Source organism: Petromyzon marinus, chromosome 22 (assembly GCF_048934315.1).
Source record: "Petromyzon marinus isolate PM22_M1 ecotype Great Lakes invasive population chromosome 22, UKy_Petmar_22M1.pri1.0, whole genome shotgun sequence".
Classification (NCBI taxonomy): Eukaryota; Metazoa; Chordata; class Hyperoartia; order Petromyzontiformes; family Petromyzontidae; genus Petromyzon; species Petromyzon marinus.
Genome location: NC_133688.1, coordinates 20,764,115 through 20,782,294, shown reverse-complemented (window position 1 = coordinate 20,782,294; position 18,180 = coordinate 20,764,115). Strand labels below are relative to the sequence as shown.

Genomic DNA, 18,180 nt, shown 5'->3' with positions numbered 1-18,180 from the left:
GCGAGGTGGATGAACCGGCCGCATTAATCTCCCCAGCGTTGCGTTCTTGTGCGTGGAGTTCGGCAAAGCTCGCCGTGACCACAGGGTGCAATGGAGGCGGTGGTGAATACACGTGATGGTGGTGGTTGGTGATGGGAGGGTGTTGATTCGGAATGTTATAGAGCGAGAGGTGGTGATGGGGGCGGTTGGGCGAGGAGCGGTGACGGCCCGAATTCGATTCACGCTCACAAACAATAATAACAATGGGGACTATATTGAACCGGTCCTGGGCATCCCCTAGGTCGACTCAGCCTTAAATGAGTACCTGGTGCGCTGTGTAAACCATCAGCACTTGGGAGACAAAGGCGGTCGGGCGTGGTGTTGGCCACCCACTCCCACACCCTCGTGTACCGTTCCGGCCTTGATTGGTGCCCAAAAAGTCCGTTGTATGTATATGCATGTTGTGTGTATATACATGTTGTATGTATATGCATGTTGTATGTATATGCATGTTGTGTGTATACGCATGTTGTATGTATATGCATGTTGTATGTATACGCATGTTGTATGTATATGCATGTTGTGTGTATACGCATGTTGTGTGTATATGCATGTTGTGTGTATATGCATGTTGTATGTATATGCATGTTGTGTGTATACGCATGTTGTATGTATATGCATGTTGTATGCATATGCATGTTGTGTGTATATGCATGTTGTATGTATATGCATGTTGTCTGTATATACATGTTATATGTATATGCATGTTGTATGTATACGCATGTTGTATGCATATGCATGTTGTATGTATATGCATGTTGTCTGTATATGCATGTTGTATGTATATTCATGTTGTATGTATATGCATGTTGTGTGTATATGCATGTTGTATGTATATGCATGTTGTATGTATACGCATGTTGTATGTATATGCATGTTGTATGTATATGCATGTATGTATACGCATGTTGTATGTATACGCATGTTGTATGTATATGCATGTTGTGTGTATATGCATGTTGTGTGTATATGCATGTTGTATGTATATGCATGTTGTGTGTATGCATGTTGTATGTATATGCATGTTGTGTGTATATGCATGTTGTATGTATATGCATGTTGTATGTATATGCATGTTGTATGTATATATGTATGTTGTATGTATACGCATGTTGTATGTATACGCATGTTGTATGTATATGCATGTTGTGTGTATATGCATGTTATCTGTATATGTATGTTGTGTATATATGAATGTTGTATGTATATGCATGTTGTATGTATATGCATGTTGTCTGTATATACATGTTATATGTATATGCATGTTGTATGTGTACGCATGTTGTTTGTATACGCATGTTGTATGTATATGCATGTTGTATGTATATGAATGTTGTATGTATATGCATGTTGTGCGTATATGCATGTTGTATGTATATGCATGTTGTGTGTATATGCATGCTGTCTGTATATGCATGTTGTATGTATATGCATGTTGTGCGTATATGCATGTTGTATGTATATGCATGTTGTGTGTATATGCATGCTGTCTGTATATGCATGTTGTATGTATATGCATGTTGTATGTGTATGCATGTTGTATGTATATGCATGTTGTGTGTATATGCATGTTGTCTGTATATGCATGTTGTATGTATATGCATGTTGTATGTGTATGCATGTTGTATGTATATGCATGTTGTATGTGTATGCATGTTATATGTATCCGCATGTTTTATGTATCCGCATGTTGTATGTATACGCATGTTGTATGTATATGTTTGTTGTATGTATATTTATGTTGTATGTGTATTTATGTTAAGACTTTCCGGGGGATCTTTGTCTTTGTAGTGGTTTTGGGGGTGTGATCGTGTGGTGAGAGATGTGGTTGGCTGTGTGGTGGTTGTGGTTGAGCGAGTCTGTTGGTATGGTATTGATTATTGCTGTGATGTATGGAATGTGTAATCAATAACAGCAGTGGCGTAGCAAACCTATAAGTGTGCAGGCGGTGCAACTGCGCCAGAGATCCAGGGGCTGTAGGGATGGGGGGGGGGCACCCAACCCACGCGCGGTAGAGCTACTACGTACGGCGTGAAAGAAGTTCGCATACATACTGATCATTAACCCTGTTGCTGCTGCTCGATTGACACTTTTGGTCCGCGTATCGATCTCCACGGTGTGGCTCTCTCGCCGAGACCGCGTTCGCTCGCCACTCCAGCCCGGGATGCTGCTGCTGTCGTCTCGGTGGCGGAACCCCTGCCCGGCTCGCAGGAACAACAACAACACGCACACGCACGCGCCGATCAATGCGATATCATAAACATTTGTGTGCCCCCCTCGCTCCTGTCCGTGTTGATTTGCTGTATTCATTTCATGTCGCCGCGAGCGATGCGACCCGCGGGATGGATGTGTCGGGCACGCGTCTTAGAGACTCGAGGGGCAAGGTCAAGTGAAGGTTAATGGGTCGCCTCCTGACATTAACGTGATTGCTGTAGTCATCGTTTGAGTTCGTACTGGCACCAGTACGAACTGGCCCAGCGGTAGAGCAAAGCAGACACTTGAAGGTTACGAATTTAAAAATTGTTTGGCGCGGAAGGGCGGGAGGGGGGGTGACTCAGGCCATCATCCCTGCCAGGGTCGATAAAATAAATACCACTTCTTGTGGGGAAGTCGACAGTGGGTTGTCCTATGGATCACTCAGTCCCAGAATAGGAACGTGGAATTTCCACCAGTGGCTCTGCAAGGCTGTGAACAGGAGATGGGTAACGATGTCGCAATGCAAGTTTGAGCCGCAGTAGATCACTCTGACTTTTATTGAATGATAACGTCATCCATCATCATCACTGATTATAATCGTAACATGATGTCATTACAGTATTATGGAATAGCATTGATGTAAACTCAATGATGTAAAATCATGATTGAATATCAGCATTAAATCATATTACGTTTATCATCGTCATTACCACGGAATTAAAACGATTAAATTATATATAAGCATTGTATAGCTCAATTGTTTAATTTACTCATCACTGATATTATTCATATAATATTACCATCACTTAGTGGTATCGTTTTTATTGATTGATATCTTTCAATTTGATCACCGATGCTTAATATTACAGATAATTACGGCATCCATGAATTACGTCATTGATTATATAATCTGAGTAATTAATTATAATCACCATTCAACAATATCTCCAGAATTTATCAATATGGTGAAATGGTGTAATCATGGAATACAGAGTATCATCATCATCATCAAATAGAATCAATTATCCCTGAACAATATCAATAATCATATCTAAACAATATCATCATGACACATCATCATCATCAGTGAAGAGTAGTACCACCACAGCTCGAATGGATGAGCATCATGAATGTACCACTATCATCACCATCATGGAATCATAGTCACACGCCTCTCCCACCAGTCTTGTCAAAACATCACCAACGAATAATATAATTCAAAATCATCATCACATCGATCCAGGATCGATAAAGCGAGCACCTACCCTACAGGAAGCCGTGCCTGTTCTATAATTATACTGGTGCCCACAACAGTAATGTGGAATGTCCACCCACTGTCTCATGGCCTGCGTGAGTTGACAGGCAAACGTCACCTCGACTTCGCTGACCAACGTTGGTTCTCACACGTGACCCAAGGAGTGGTTATGGAAGTCACGTGATGCAGATAGATCTCCCCATCCCCCCCCCTGTTACCCCAATTGTGCTCTCGGTGCCACGTCCAGAAGAGTCCATTCGGAAATCTCGCACAACAGCAGTGCAACCCTCCCCACTGTGGTATACAACAGTCCGTGGAAGCAGATGCCACAGAGCGACTTCTGAGATCCCTCCACGTGACCTCCGGTCTCCACAGAAGCGGGCAGTACTTATGCCACCGACCCTGCTGTAGAGATAAATGTTCGTCACGTGACAGTCACATCGATATTATCTTACGAACCAAACTGGGTGCAGAACCCAAAAATAACCCGATCATTTCTGTATGTGCGGTCATTGGTGACCGGGTTAAGATCATCAACTCGCTACACTTAAGAACCCACGTTAACTACAACACAGTCCAAGGGTCTATATGTGAGCCTGTGGGCCTCTATGTACGTCTGTGGGTCTCTGTGAGAGTCTATGGCTCTCTACGTGAGTCTATGGGTCTCTATGTGAGTCTATGGGTCTCCACGTGAGTCTATGGGTCTCTATGTGAGTATATGGGTCTCCACGTGAGTCTACGGTTCTCTGTAAGAGTCTATGGGTCTCTATGCAACTCTATGGGTCTCTATGTGGGTCTATGGGGTCTCTATGTATGTCTATGGGTCTCTATGTGAGTCTATGGGTCTCTACGTGAATCTATGGTTCTCTACGTGAGTCTATGGGTCTCTATGTGAGTCTATGTGTCTCTGTGAGTCTATGGGTCTCTATGTGAGTGTAGGTCTCTATGTGAGTCTATGGGTCTCTATGTGAGTCTATGGGTCTGTGTGAGTCTATGGGTCTCTATGTGAGTCTATGGGTCGCTATGTGAGTCTATTGGTCTCTATGTATGTCTATTGGTCTCTACGTGAGTCTATGGTTCTATGGGTCTCTATGTGAGTCTATGGGTCTCTATGTATGTCTATGGGTCTCTACGTGAGTCTATGGTTCTATGGGTCTCTATGTATGTCTATGGGTCTCTATGTGTCTCTATGGTAACCGAGCTGAGACCTTCAACTCGCTGGCGGTTTCAACCCAGCAGGGGGAGGGGGCGAGGGAAGAGGGGAGGGGGCACCAATAACGCCCCACTCTCAGCCTCTCCTAATATTCCCTGTTCACTCGGGTAAAAGGCAATTGATGTAATGTTAAGAGCCAAAGGTACATATTATTTATTAATAGTGCTTTTTCACTGTTGCAAAATCCATAACGAATTAAACATGTAAAATAAAGCAGCATGGATTTTTGTTGCAAGAAGACCGGACAGCACGGCTCGTGAGAGCCGCTGCAGCTAGCGAGTCTTGAATCTTCTCTCGCTCTGCCCCACTGCGGGGTTCTCCTCTCACACTCAGCGGAGAGGAGCAGCGGCAGTGGCCAGGGTGATGGATGAATCGGCACTCATCACCGATTCGCTCCAGTCACTCGCGAGCTCGCTCACCGGTGGTCAGTCACCTCCTTGTCGCCCTTCTAACACGAACTCCTACCCTGCTTACTGCTCCCGCTCACTTCACACTCACGCATTACAACACCCGTGTTGAGGAGTCGATCAACCAGACTCACCGTCTCATTGACCACCCTGCAGGTCACAACAACACACCCACTCACTCACCACCCTGCAGGTCACAACAACACACACACCCACTCACTCACCCACTCACCACCCTGCAGGTCACAACAAGACACCCACTCACCACCCTGCATATCACAACACACCAACTCACTCACTCACCACCCTGCAGGTCACAACAACACACCCACTCACTCACCACCCTGCAGGTCACAACAACACACTCACTCACTCACTCACCCACTCACCATACTGCAGGTCACAACAACACACTCACTCACTCACCCACTCACCATACTGCAGGTCACAACAACACACCCACTCACTCACTCACCCACCCACTCACCACACTACAGGTCACAACAACACACTCACCCACTCACCACACTGCAGGTCACAACAACACACCCACTCACCCACTCACCACACTGCAGGTCACAACACCACACCCACCCACTCACCACACTGCAGGTCACAACAACACATCCACTCACGCACCCACCCACTCACCACAATGCAGGTCACAACAACACACCCACTCACTCACTCACCATACTGCAGGTCACAACAACACACTCACTCACTCACCCACTCACTCACCATACTGCAGGTCACAACAACACACCCACTCACTCACTCACCCACCCACTCACCACACTACAGGTCACAACAACACACCCACTCACTCACCACACTGCAGGTCACAACAACACACCCACTCACTCACTCACCCACTCACCACACTGCAGGTCACAACAACACACCCACTCACCCACTCACCACACTGCAGGTCACAACACCACACCCACCCATTCACCACACTGCAGGTCACAACACACCCACTCACTAACTCACCCACTCACTCACCACACTGCAGGTCACAACAACACATCCACTCACGCACCCACCCACTCACCACAATGCAGGTCACAACAACACACCCACTCACCCACTCACTCACCCACTCACCACACTGCAGGTCACAACAACCCATCCACTCACCACAATGCAGGTCACAACAACACACACACTCACGCACCCACCCACTCACCACACTGCAGGTCACAACAACACACCCACTAACTCACTCACCCACTCACCACACTACAGGTCACAACAACACACCCACTCACTCACCCACCCACTCACCACACTATGGGTCACCCCACTTCTCCTTCTGTCTCTTCCCTCGCAACTGCTCCACTTGGGAATTCCCTCCTCCCGTCATCATCAGCAGCATCATCTCCCAACCTCTTACATCACTCGTACCCGGCCGCTCAATTCAAGAAACGCGTGGGTACACTCGAATCCAGTCCACCTTCAGTCGTGCCGTTTGTTGCCGCCTGCTCGGCGTTTTGGCCTGCGTGCCTGTGCTTGGCAACCGTCGTTTCAGCATAAATTAAACCACTTGTATTGTGTGTAAACATTTATTATTGTAATGAATCCTCGTTACACGTGAATAATAATAGTAGTTTACCTGCAGGCAAGTTCCCCAAAATGAACCCGAGCTCGCCACAGCTCGGAAGGAAGCTAAGCCACGTTCAGCCTCGACAATGCTTGTATGGGCGACCACCATGCGTATAACAGGTGTTATAGGTTACAGGCTGCGGGGAGAGAGGGGGGTACACGCCGGAGAGGAGAGGGGTAGTGCAGAAACATGAATCGTCGTTCTGTACTGCTACGCCTCCACGGCTGTGACCTCCCCTGGCTGAGTGCACGAGATGGCACGATGAGAGAGATGAATCGAGCTAAATTATAAAACTTTTTGTTTTCTCGTGGTCGATTCCTGGTGCCCCTTTAAAGATGGTGGCCGCCCCCCACGTCCTGCCTCGCGAAGGCTGGAAACCCCCTACAAGCCACGCCCAGCGTAGCACGGCTGACGATACTGTGGGCCTCCCGTCCAGTGGCACACGTGGGACCAGGGTTGGGATTTTTATACCCCCCCCCCAGAATGATTTTCACGTATGATGTATCGATGAATCCAAGCAATAATTGGTAGAGTAAATCCAATTACTTAAGTAATCGAATTACAGTCCAGCTCGAGTTCAAAGTAGATTACCTCCGACGCAACAGGGAGTACAACCTCTAATATTGTGTTATAGCCTGTTAACTGTATATGTATACTCACATCCAGCAGCGGATAGAGAATGGCCGACATGAGCCCCACGCACCCATCACAGCTCCGCGTCACCGCTATCGATCAGAATTTGTTGAAAAATATAAAATATTAAATAGCGACTAAAACATTAAAAAATGAAAGTGCGCACATTAAATACCCACCGATAAACGAGACTGTGCCCCCCCTCCCCCCCCAATCCACCAACCCCCACTGACCAGCGTGGGGAAGTATAGTCAACTGATAACGAGATGCGGTACAGGCAAGGAAGCGATGCCCTCCCCCCCCCCAAGCCGCCACGAGGAGGTGCCCCTCACCGTGGTTGTCGAGAGGGTTGAGGGTGGTCAGAGCACAAACCCTCCCTGTGAGGCCAACCCTCGTACTAACCCTCAACCTTCCTTTACCCGCCCCCCTCACCTGAACCCTATAACCATAACCAGATCCTATTCCTTCATAACTAAAACCCAACCTCGACACTTGACCCTAATGCCATCCATAATTCAAACTCTTCCCCAGCCCAACCCTACTCAGTATTCCAACCCAACCATTATCTGTAACCCCATCTGTACAGCAATCCCAAACGCTACCTCGACCCTTAATCCTGCACGCACTCCTACCCTGCCTCGATCCCATAACTCTATGCCGAAGCTAACTCAACCAGTAACTGTATCCATAACCCTCCATTTGCCCTCAACACTACACCCCGAATACTACCCCCTAACACTACCCCCTAACTCAGCCTCTACCCCATACCGAATCATAACCCTTATCCATAACGCTACCCCGACCCAATACCCCATCTCCAATTGAAGTTAAAATCCCACCGTTTCGTTTCTCATTCCAAATTCAGCCACCGGATGTACGTGTGTTGAACTTTTTTCGCACCGTACATAGGCAACCGTGCTAATCAGAGGTACGGGGGAATGACAACAAAATATGCATGCCACCACATGCCACCCTTACCTGCTCACTGACAGCCTATAGTACTCTATACAGTTTATATATACAGTCAACATCGAGTACGCATCAGCACGTGGGCCGCATTGCCGCATGACGACTCAACCGTGCGATCGGTAGAGCGACAGTCGGGCTCGTCGCCAACGCTGGCGTGCGCGCTGGGGTTACAAAGACTGCCGTCCTCATCGAGCCAAACTAAGGCACCCCAATGAGGGTTCATCGAGCCAAACTAAGGCACCCCAATGAGGGTTCTGTGTGGGATGAGACGATGGTTCTGTAACGGATGTAATGAGGGTTCTCTATAAGATACATTCTCAAATGCATAAATGCAAGTCAGCCCATTGTAAAGGCTACCCGGCTAACCGTGGGAACACAGGACACACACACCACCTATACATCATGAAATATACAAATGCACGCAAGCTGATCTGTACAGGTGTGCACAGGTGTGCATGGGTAACAGTCCTGCCCTGCAGCCAACGAACAAATACATCAATAAAATTAAAATGCACCACATTACAATCATCATCATGAGCATAACGCACGTATTCTGCTGGCTGCGTGTGCACGTGAGAGTCGTCTTATTGTGAGGGCTTTGTACAAGCAACGCACCGTGGTGGGAGCCAGGGTCAAATCCAGCTGGCCAGATCTCACAGGTGAGAAGGGGAGAGAGGCCAACACGGAGGCTGCGGAACTGGCGGACGCCGAGTTAGAGTCCAGGGATGCTTCGTGGTAGTGCGTACGGGCGTCTGTGTGCGTGTGCGCGTGTTTGAGTGCACATAGCCTGGCACCAGCGCCGTGGTGACGTCACCATGTTGAGACGTCTGCGTGCTAGTTGCCAAGGTTGTTTCTGTGCAAGCGCTCGCAGGGCTTAATCTCAGCTGGGTCTATCCCGCTTGCTGATCCTGCAATGTAATTTCACCACCTGGCACACCACATCCAGTATACCCTATTGCTATGGCTTTCTATAGTTACCCGTCACATGCCACACGCTCCAGTTTACCAGTGCGCTGTAAAATGATTAGTTTGAAATGAAGCCCCAGATATTCGTAGACGTGGGTTGAGCCCGTTGTTAGTCCAAGAGGGAGGTGGGGGCGGGTGTCAGACACGGGTCAGGGTCCAGGACTTGCTGCAATGCCTCGGCAAGTCAAAGCGCCTAGCGTTGCATCTCATCTCGACCGTTCCAAGGCCCTGCTGCAGTCCAGCCTAGGGGACCGCAAGTAGCAGCTGTCTCTGCGTGGTACAAGGTGCACGCAGAAGCGGCCCGCACACGGGCATGACTCTGCCAGTAGGTGGCGATGTTGCTACGTGCTTTTTTCCCCAATAAAGTAATTGGCGAGGAAGTTATCAAACTTTATAAAATGTGGACCGTGACACGGGCACACGTGGTCACATCTTTTCCCAATGATGTTACGGGACCACACACGTCCACCGTCGGAGGGGACAACAAATATCTGTGCTGTTAATAAACCCGCAGTTGTGCAATGGGGAGCAGGGCCCAGAGGGCATTGGCTCGATTCCACCTCCTGGCACGGCAGACGAAACAACGATCGCAAGTTTCTTAAATTCACCCCACGCCGCCTCCCTCCGCAGGCGGTCGAGTCGGCAGGTCGCGTGAGTGGTAGGGTAAAGTGTGGGTACTTCCACCTCTTCCGAGAAGTCTGCCCAGCGGAGGCCCTTTCTGCCGGCAGTGGCGTGAGCGAGCACTTGCAGGGCTGCACCTCTACCTCTTTACCTCTTTACCTTCTACACCCGCGGCTCCCTAACCGGGGTAGCCGGCGGGCTCGAACGGCGAGCCTTCGCCACAAGCAGCCCCGTGCGGCTCCGTGCCACAGAGTCTCAGGGGTCCTCGGGGGGGGGGGGGGGGGGGTTGGGTGAGACCGCTCCCCCCCGGCCTCCTCCCCGCCGCACCGACCTTGACGGGCCCGGCTAGTGACCCCCCGGCGCCCAGTGGGCCTCCTCGTGACCACGGGAGGCGATCACGACCACGCAGGTGACGATGGCGCACAGCACCAGCGCGGCTATGCCCACGGCCAGGCTGATGAAGGCGAAGTTCCGCGCCTGGCGAGATGCGATCTCGGCCGCCAGGACGTCGCCACGCAGCAGGGCCGCACGCGCCTGTGGTGATGGTGGTGGCGGTCGTGGTGGTGGTGGTGGGGAGAGGGAGGGAGAGGCAAAAGGAATCGTCAGCAGATTCGGCAGCGTCACCAGAAGTAGTGGTGTCATCATAGGCAGCATTAATATCATGATTATCAAAAGTAGAAGATGCATCATCCTCATCAGCAGTAGCAGTAGAATCCTTGTCATCATCATCACCACCACCGCCACATTCATAAATCCCCCTCCTTAATCTCCTCTCTTAAAGCTCACCTATTCTCTATTACCCATTCTCTTCTCCTTCCCTCACCCCTCCACTCCTTCCCGTCCCTCCCATACCCTTTCGTGATCTCTAAGTACCCCTCTATCGCTGTCACTCATTTCTCAATCCTTGTAGCGCCCCCCTGCCATCTACATCGTTCCATTGTCAATGTTATGCAAGCAATGCCAGGGTTAGATCACAGCAATCACAGCGAGCGATGGTCATCTTCATACGACGCTCGGCCTCACCGCCTTCATCTCCGGCACACCTTGGAAGTAACGGCGGATGCCATCGCCAGACTCGGTGCATCTCGCGGCTACCCACCTGCACGGCCTTGAGAATGGCGAACACCCCCGTGGGCCAGAAACAGCACACGGTGCTGAAGACGGCGATGGGCAGATAGTCGTGGGGGGGGACCCGGGGCTCGCCTCCCAGGAGGGTGCCCCCCACGTGGATCCCCACAGAGGGGACCCCCCCGCCCCCTAGGCCCAGCGGCAGCGGCTGAGCGTGGCCGACGGCGGTCGTGCCGACGGGGACCGCGCCGTACCCCGACACGAACCCCTGCGAGAGGGGTGGGGGCAGGGTCAGCGTTAGTGGTCACTCATCCAGCGGTGTGTATCTGTGTGGGCGTCTGTATGTGGTGGATTGAAAATTTTTGATACTCCTACTGATGCTCCTGCTGTTGTGGAGTGACTCATGCAGCCAGCTATGGCTCTAGGGTTTGGTGTTACATGTTGCTTATGTCGTTTATTGTGAAAATTCGGTCACAGTTCCTATGGTTACTGTTACATTGCTTTTATGGCTTTATTTTGGTGATTTCTAAAACGTTTTTTGGTTTCGCCATGTTTGTTTGTTGTAGTACAGAGTTAGACTGATGGCCTTAGTCTAAGTTGTCTTGTGGTTGTTGTTGTTTGACTTGCATCCCACTGGGATTTCTGCACACAACGTTGGTGTACGGTGCTTTTTCTGGAAGATTTTGCTGTTTTTTCCTGTATTTTTCTGTTTGCGCAGTCACATAGTCACTTTAAGATGTTTTCTTGTCGTGTTTTTGTTTTTTGTTTGTTGCGGTTGCACCCGATTCAAGAGCCGAATGGCTCACAGGGCTATACCAAATAAATGAAACTGAAAATGTGCATGATCAGACGCGGTGCTGGCCAGCCACCCCCTCGTGTGCCGTGCTGGCCTTCATAGGTGCTACTCGCTAACATCACCCGCCCCAACAGTCTGTTAAGGCTATACGGGGGATCTGTGTCTTTGTTGCGTGCACTTGCCCAAAAAACCTGTTGAGATTATAGGGGGGATCTTTATCTTGTCTGTGTTTCCGTATGTGCATATTGTATGCGTGCAGTTCATTGTGCAGTTGGCTTACTCGTCTGTGTGTACGTATTCCATTGCGTATTATTTCAGTGTGCGTTTTCGCGTGCCCGCACGTGTATGTGTGTGTGTATATATCTGCGCGTGTAGATATATTATATTTGTCATATATGTACGCGTGTGCAAAGTATGTGCTTGTGTCATGAGTATTCACGGACAGCCAGTAACGTAACGAATGCTGACTCGTGTGGAAACGCGGAGTTTTACGAACGCCGAGAATCAGCCGCGTTGATGGAGTGACAAATGGGGACTTATTGCGAAGAGCAGCGGAGAGGTGACCGACTTGTCGAGGTTACAGCGAGAGGGAAAGACAACGCGTGCTCGGGGCACGCGATGAGACGATGGCTTGGTACTGATCTAGATTCTAGAAACTACCTAAGGGGAGGTGGGGGGGGGGTCCCGAAAATAGCCCCCCCCCCGCCACCATTACACTAGTAAAATAAAACATTTGATGCATTTTTTCTGCCAATATCAATACAATATCAACTTTCGTGGTCGAGGGGGGAGGGGAACAATTGAATTGGCGTCGACGGGATTCTGTCGCGCGCAAGGCCGGCACGTGGCGCGTGATGTCACCGTCGGCATGGCGACGAGGCCTAAACCCTTCGAGCACGGCCTCCACGTGGCAGCGCGACTCGAATTGTCGTTCGTATCGTGTCCCCTTTCTCTGTTACCTTCCCCGGTTCAGAGAGATGGACAAAAACGGGCTGAGATAACGCGTCGATGGTGGTAATGCTACAGCCGCTCTGCAATGGAGTGCGGTGCTGTGGAGGCAGCGAGGGTTTGCCAATCACGCACGCGCTCATGAAACTCCCTTCTTGCCGTGGGCGTCGAGGTCGCAATCTCCCGGCTTGCAGGCAGTACATCAAGCGGGTTAATCTGCATCTCTGTTCCGTCTGTATGGAGTTTGAGTGTTACCCCCAACGCAGCTACTCCGGGCCTTTCGTCCCACGTGTATAATCACTCATTAATAGTTTGCCGGACATCCCAATTGTAGGACCACCGAGCTTGAGCAACTGTGGGTCGCGTGGATACCGTCTGTGCTTCCCACCACCCCGAGTCTCCGTGCGAAATCTGAGCCGCGCGTTACAAATACTACTTACGTCTTGAGATGGAGCTTGAATGAATGACGATGCCGCTATATGCAAGCGAAACGAATAATAATATTACAAATCATTATTATGCTCGTGAAGAAGAGTGGTGATGAGCGACGACAGTGAAGAGTGTAAGTACACACTGACCCCACCGACGGGGTAGGCTGGCATGAACCCCGCGTAGGGAACCGGGTAGGGTCCCGGTGCGGCGAACCCCGGCTGTGGGAACCCCGGAGAGGCGGCCGGGCAGGGGCTCACGGGAGCGGGGGCGTATGGGGGGCCGGGGTAGGGCCCCCCTGGGCCAAGGGGGGTCTGGGAAGGGGTCTGGACGGGGGCCGAGGGGATGGGGGGCCCCACCGCCTGTGCGTACTCAGGGGGAGCTGCGGGGTCTGGGCACGAGAGAGGTGGGGGGGGGGAGCGAGAGACATCAGAAGTATCATCAGCAGCAGCATCAGTATTACCAGCAGCAGCATCAGTATTATCAGCAGCATCATCAGCCTTGTCATCAGTATCACTAAGCGCCTCCTGGTGATACTGATGATTATGATACGGATTCCCCATAGCCCCTTGCGAACTGCTAAGTCCCCCCCTCCCCCTGGCACCTCCCTGCCCCCCCCCCAAAAAAAAGCTCAGCCTCCCTAAATTCTTATAGTCAAGTAAAACAATGTTGGTGTCACATTTATCCAAATACCCAGGGGGTGAGCGCGAGAACGGACACCGTTCCGACCTCCGCTCGGCTCTCAATCTTCACGTGAATCCTTGGGTGGTGCACAGTCCACCCGGTACGCACATTGACCAGTGGCCGGGACTACCGGGACGTGTGCCAGCCGGTACCACGGCCACCCGGTAAGACGAACTGGGACACAGACTAAGCATAGACAGTCTAACTGGTACCTAGACGAACCGGTACACAGACTAAGTGGTACCTAGACTAACCGGTACACAGACTGACCAGCACCTAGGCTGACTGGTACACAGATTAACTGGTATGCAGACGAACTGGTATGCAGACGAACTGGTATGCAGACGAACTGGTATGCAGACGAACTGGTATGCAGACGAACTAGAATGCAGACTAACCATCCACACAGCCTAACCAATACCTAGACGAACTGTGACCTAGATTAACTGTGACCGAGACTAACCAGTACACAGGCCAACCAGTACACGGATTAACCATCCACACAAGTGTATCACACACACGGATCACACACACGGATCACACACATAATACACTGATACACTTGTAAATACAAGAATCGGTAAATCATTAAACGGACATTTGCTGCGAAGCTCATCACCTTGAAGGACAATTGCTAATCACGTGGGACACATTCGTGATCTGTATTAAATCGCTACGTGTATGTATTTACAAGCAAACATTTGGAAGAAAATAGTGAAATCTGGTGGAAACCTGGTCCCAGACACACACGGGGTCTTAGCAAAAACGACCCCCCAAACCCACCGTGTGGGGTCCTAAGGGGGTCTGAGGGGGTACACGAAACATAAGGGGGCATTAAGGGTCTGAGGGGGTACACGAAGCATAAGGGGGCATTAAGGGTCTGAGGGGGTACACGAAGCATAAGGGGGCATTTAGGGTCTGAGGGGTACACGAGGCATAAGGGGGCATTTAGGGTCTCAGGGGGGACACGGTGCATAAGGGGGCATTAAGGGTCTGAGGGGTACACGGTGCATAAGGGGGCATTAAGGGTCTGAGGGGTACACGGGGCATAAGGGGGCATTAAGGGTCTGAGGGGTACACGAGGCATAAGGGGGCATTTAGGGTCTGAGGGGTACACGAGGCATAAGGGGCATTAAGGGTCTGAGGGGTACACGAGACATAAGGGGACATTTAGGGTCTGAGGGGTACACGGGGCATAAGGGGGCATTTAGGGTCTGAGGGGTACACAAGACATAAGGGGGCATTTAGGGTCTGAGGGGTACACGGGGCATAAGGGGGCATTAAGGGTCCGAGGGGTACACGAGACATAAGGGGGCATTAAGGGTCCGAGGGGTACACGAGACATAAGGGGGCATTTAGGGTCTGAGGGGTACACGGGGCATAAGGGGGCATTAAGGGTCTGAGGGGTACACGAGGCATAAGGGGGCATTAAGGGTCTGAGGGGTACACGAGGCATAAGGGGGCATTAAGGGTCTGAGGGGTACACGAGGCATAAGGGGGCATTAAGGGTCTGAGGGGTACACGAAGCATAAGGGGGCATTAAGGGTCTGAGGGGTACACGGGGCATAAGGGGGCATTAAGGGTCTGAGGGGTGCACGGGGCATAAGGGGGCATTAAGGGTCTGAGGGGGTACACGAGGTATGAGAGAGTCTGAGGGGATACGCGGCGTGTGTGGATCGGCCGGGGTCTGTGGGGTTCCCAAAGGGTTCCGGAATCTGAGGGGATGCGTGGATATGATGTCTTAGGGGGTATGAGGGGGAGGGGGATGGTCTGTGGGGGTACACGGGATCCGAACGAGGTCTAAGAAGGTACACGGGGTTCCTAGGGGGGGTCTTTAGGAGACCTCTGGGGGTCCGTGGGGGTCTCACCGTGAGCCCGCTCGGCCATGGCGCGGCGCCTCCTATCCCTGCGGGGCTCCTAGGGGGTCGGCACGGCCGGGGTCTCCGGGAACCCCATGCATCGGGGCCCAGGCAAGGATACCCCCACGACCCGCTCGGCCCACGACCCCCGAACCCGCGGGGGTCGTGGTCCGAAGCGAGGAGCAGCAGGAGGAGAGGGCAGGAGCGTGCCAAGGGGACCCGGGCAGATGGAGCCCCTTGGTCCACTTGCTGCTCCGCGCTGGGGAGACCCCCGAAACGAAGAGCGGAGTAGCGAGGGGACTTGACGGAGGGCGGAGAAGCGCAGACGCCGACTCTCCCTGCTCCTCTCTCGTGTGCCACGCTCTCTCCGCTTGTCTCTCCCGATCTCTCCCTCCCCGTGGCTCTCTGTCTCACGTCTGTCACCGCCTCCCTCTCTCTGTGTTTCTCTCCTTGTCTCCTCGTGTCTCCCTGCTCTGCGTGTCTCCTTGACTCTCTCTCTCCCTGCTCTTCCTATTTATTGCTGTCCCCCTTCCGTCGTACTCCTCATTCCTCTCTCCCTGTTCTCTCCGTCTCCCTCCCCGTCTCTTCACAGGCTGTCTTCACTCCAGTCCCGCGTGTCTCTGCCTCTCTCTCTTTCACACTCTCCCTTCCGCTCCTCGATGTCCTCATCTCTCTCACTTGGTCTCTGGCTCTTCCTCTCACTCTCCGCGTGTCTTTATCTCTCCTTGTATCTCCCTCCCGTTTCCTCTCCCCCCACCACCAGCACCACCGCCCTTCTCTCTCTGTCGTCTCTCTCCCCCTTACCACCTTCTCTCCGTCTCTCTTATCGCTTCCCTCTTCCTTCCTTACTGTCCCCCCCGCCTCCCTTATCTCTCTCTTATCTCTCCCCGAATCTCCCTCCGCTGTCCCCTACGTACCCCGTCCCTCTCCCTTGCCTCTCCCTCCTCTCGGCGTGCATCTCTCACGGGGGCGGGCGTAGTCGGAGAGCGCGGTGACGTCATCCCGCCGGGATCGGTGACGTCATCGAGGTGACGAGGATTGTCTCAATGTGTTTGCGTGACGTCACTATCCCCGTGAGCCCCCACGGGTAGAGGCGCAGCTCTGCAATCTCTTGTTCATGCCACCGCTGGCGTAAGTGCCTCCACTTGTGGAGGGTCTGAAGAGCCCCTCTATAGAGGAGAGTATTTGGCCTACTCGTCCACGCTCGTCGGCCAATGAATGACGAGTCGTGTTTATTATTGCGCGAGGAGGCAACGCTCTATCCCCGTACAGACGGGACAAGCAGATGGCGAGTGGTCCACCGGCTGTGCCGCCTTCTCCTGGCGAGGCAGGGTACGGCACCTCCTCGACGCCCTCGGGGGGAGACAGAGATTCATTCACACCCCCATCTGTGCGGTGATCCACCAACCCTCGTTGCTGCCTCCACAGTGCTGCAGACGCTGTATGTCCCCGATCGCCTGACTTTTCGTCTGGTCAAACAAAGCGAACGTTCGCGTCACCGCTCACCGCTCTCGAGTAGTAAATTGTGAGCAATTGTCTGCAAAGCGCGTCAATTAAAAGGAGTCTGCCACCTAAACCCTGTTACGGGGTCCCACGGGGCCCGGGCGGGATCTCCAACGTGAACAATTCGTCCCTTCTAGATTTAAAGCTTTCGTGACTGCTAGGATCCATACTCTTTGGTTCTATTGGGTAAAGTCACGTAGGTGAAAATAAAATCACAAAAAATCACGACGTTTCGGCCACAACACAAGCGGCCCTCATCAGGTGAAGGGACGAGACTGTCTGGAGGACAGCGCTGGAGTGGAAGAAGCCACGCTTAGATCACGACCTTTAAGCTGTGTGAGAAGAAAAAGACCAAGCGCCTTGACAAAGGAATTAGCATATAATTTAGCATTGAAATGGCTCATTGAAATAGCTAAGTTAAAGTATACACATCCGCAGAGGTACCCCTTGACAAAGGAATTAGCATCGAATTTAGCATTGAAATAGCTGAGTGATTAGCTTGTAACTGGTCACAGAAATAGCTATGTTAAAGTTAGAGCATATACATTCACCGAGGCACATAGTACTCATCAAACAGGAGAATTTAGCGAAACACAACCACGCTCAGACATCGGACCTGTGTGCGAGCAAACAAGGTGTTCTGACAAAGAAATTAGCACGCTGCGGGAGACCCGGCATGGAGTTCGATGTACGTGGGGTGGGATGCGGATTTGAGTTGGGGTGGGCGGGAAGGCGAGGCTGGTTGCTGAATACTCGAGAGCTTATGTTAAATGTGGTGTTTTTCAAAATGTAAATTCCATCGAATTGCACTGTGCTGAGCTCTATAGATGCATATACAGAAACACTCACATAGAGACCCGCAAACTCACACATCTATATGAAGGACGATGCACCATAACAGCGATACACCACTCCGCGACTGCTGACGCTGGCTAAACCACTTGAGTGTAACATTACAGCTGTTGCGCCACATGAACCATACAAA

At 51.3% G+C, this 18,180-nt stretch overlaps 1 protein-coding gene across 1 annotated transcript; it reads right to left on the bottom strand.

The window, feature by feature from the left end:
- Positions 1–2,774: 2,774 nt before the first annotated feature.
- PRRT1 (proline rich transmembrane protein 1) lies at positions 2,775–18,159 on the bottom strand. The gene is made up of 4 exons (XM_032958635.2): positions 15,702–18,159; positions 13,299–13,540; positions 11,008–11,244; positions 2,775–10,442 (listed from the first exon to the last, which is right to left on the bottom strand). The coding sequence occupies exons 1-4, from the start codon at positions 15,718–15,720 to the stop codon at positions 10,254–10,256; spliced, it is 687 nt and encodes a 228-aa protein (XP_032814526.1). The 5' UTR covers positions 15,721–18,159; the 3' UTR covers positions 2,775–10,253.
- Positions 18,160–18,180: the final 21 nt, after the last annotated feature.

Bases quoted from the DNA above. Each gene is read 5' to 3' on its own strand.
- PRRT1 (XM_032958635.2), bottom strand. The intron at 11,245-13,298 runs GTCAGTGTGTAC...CCCCTCTCGCAG, and splicing joins CAGCCTACCCCGTCGGTGGG to GGGTTCGTGTCGGGGTACGG. The intron at 10,443-11,007 runs GTGGGTAGCCGC...CCATCACCACAG, and splicing joins CCATTCTCAAGGCCGTGCAG to GCGCGTGCGGCCCTGCTGCG.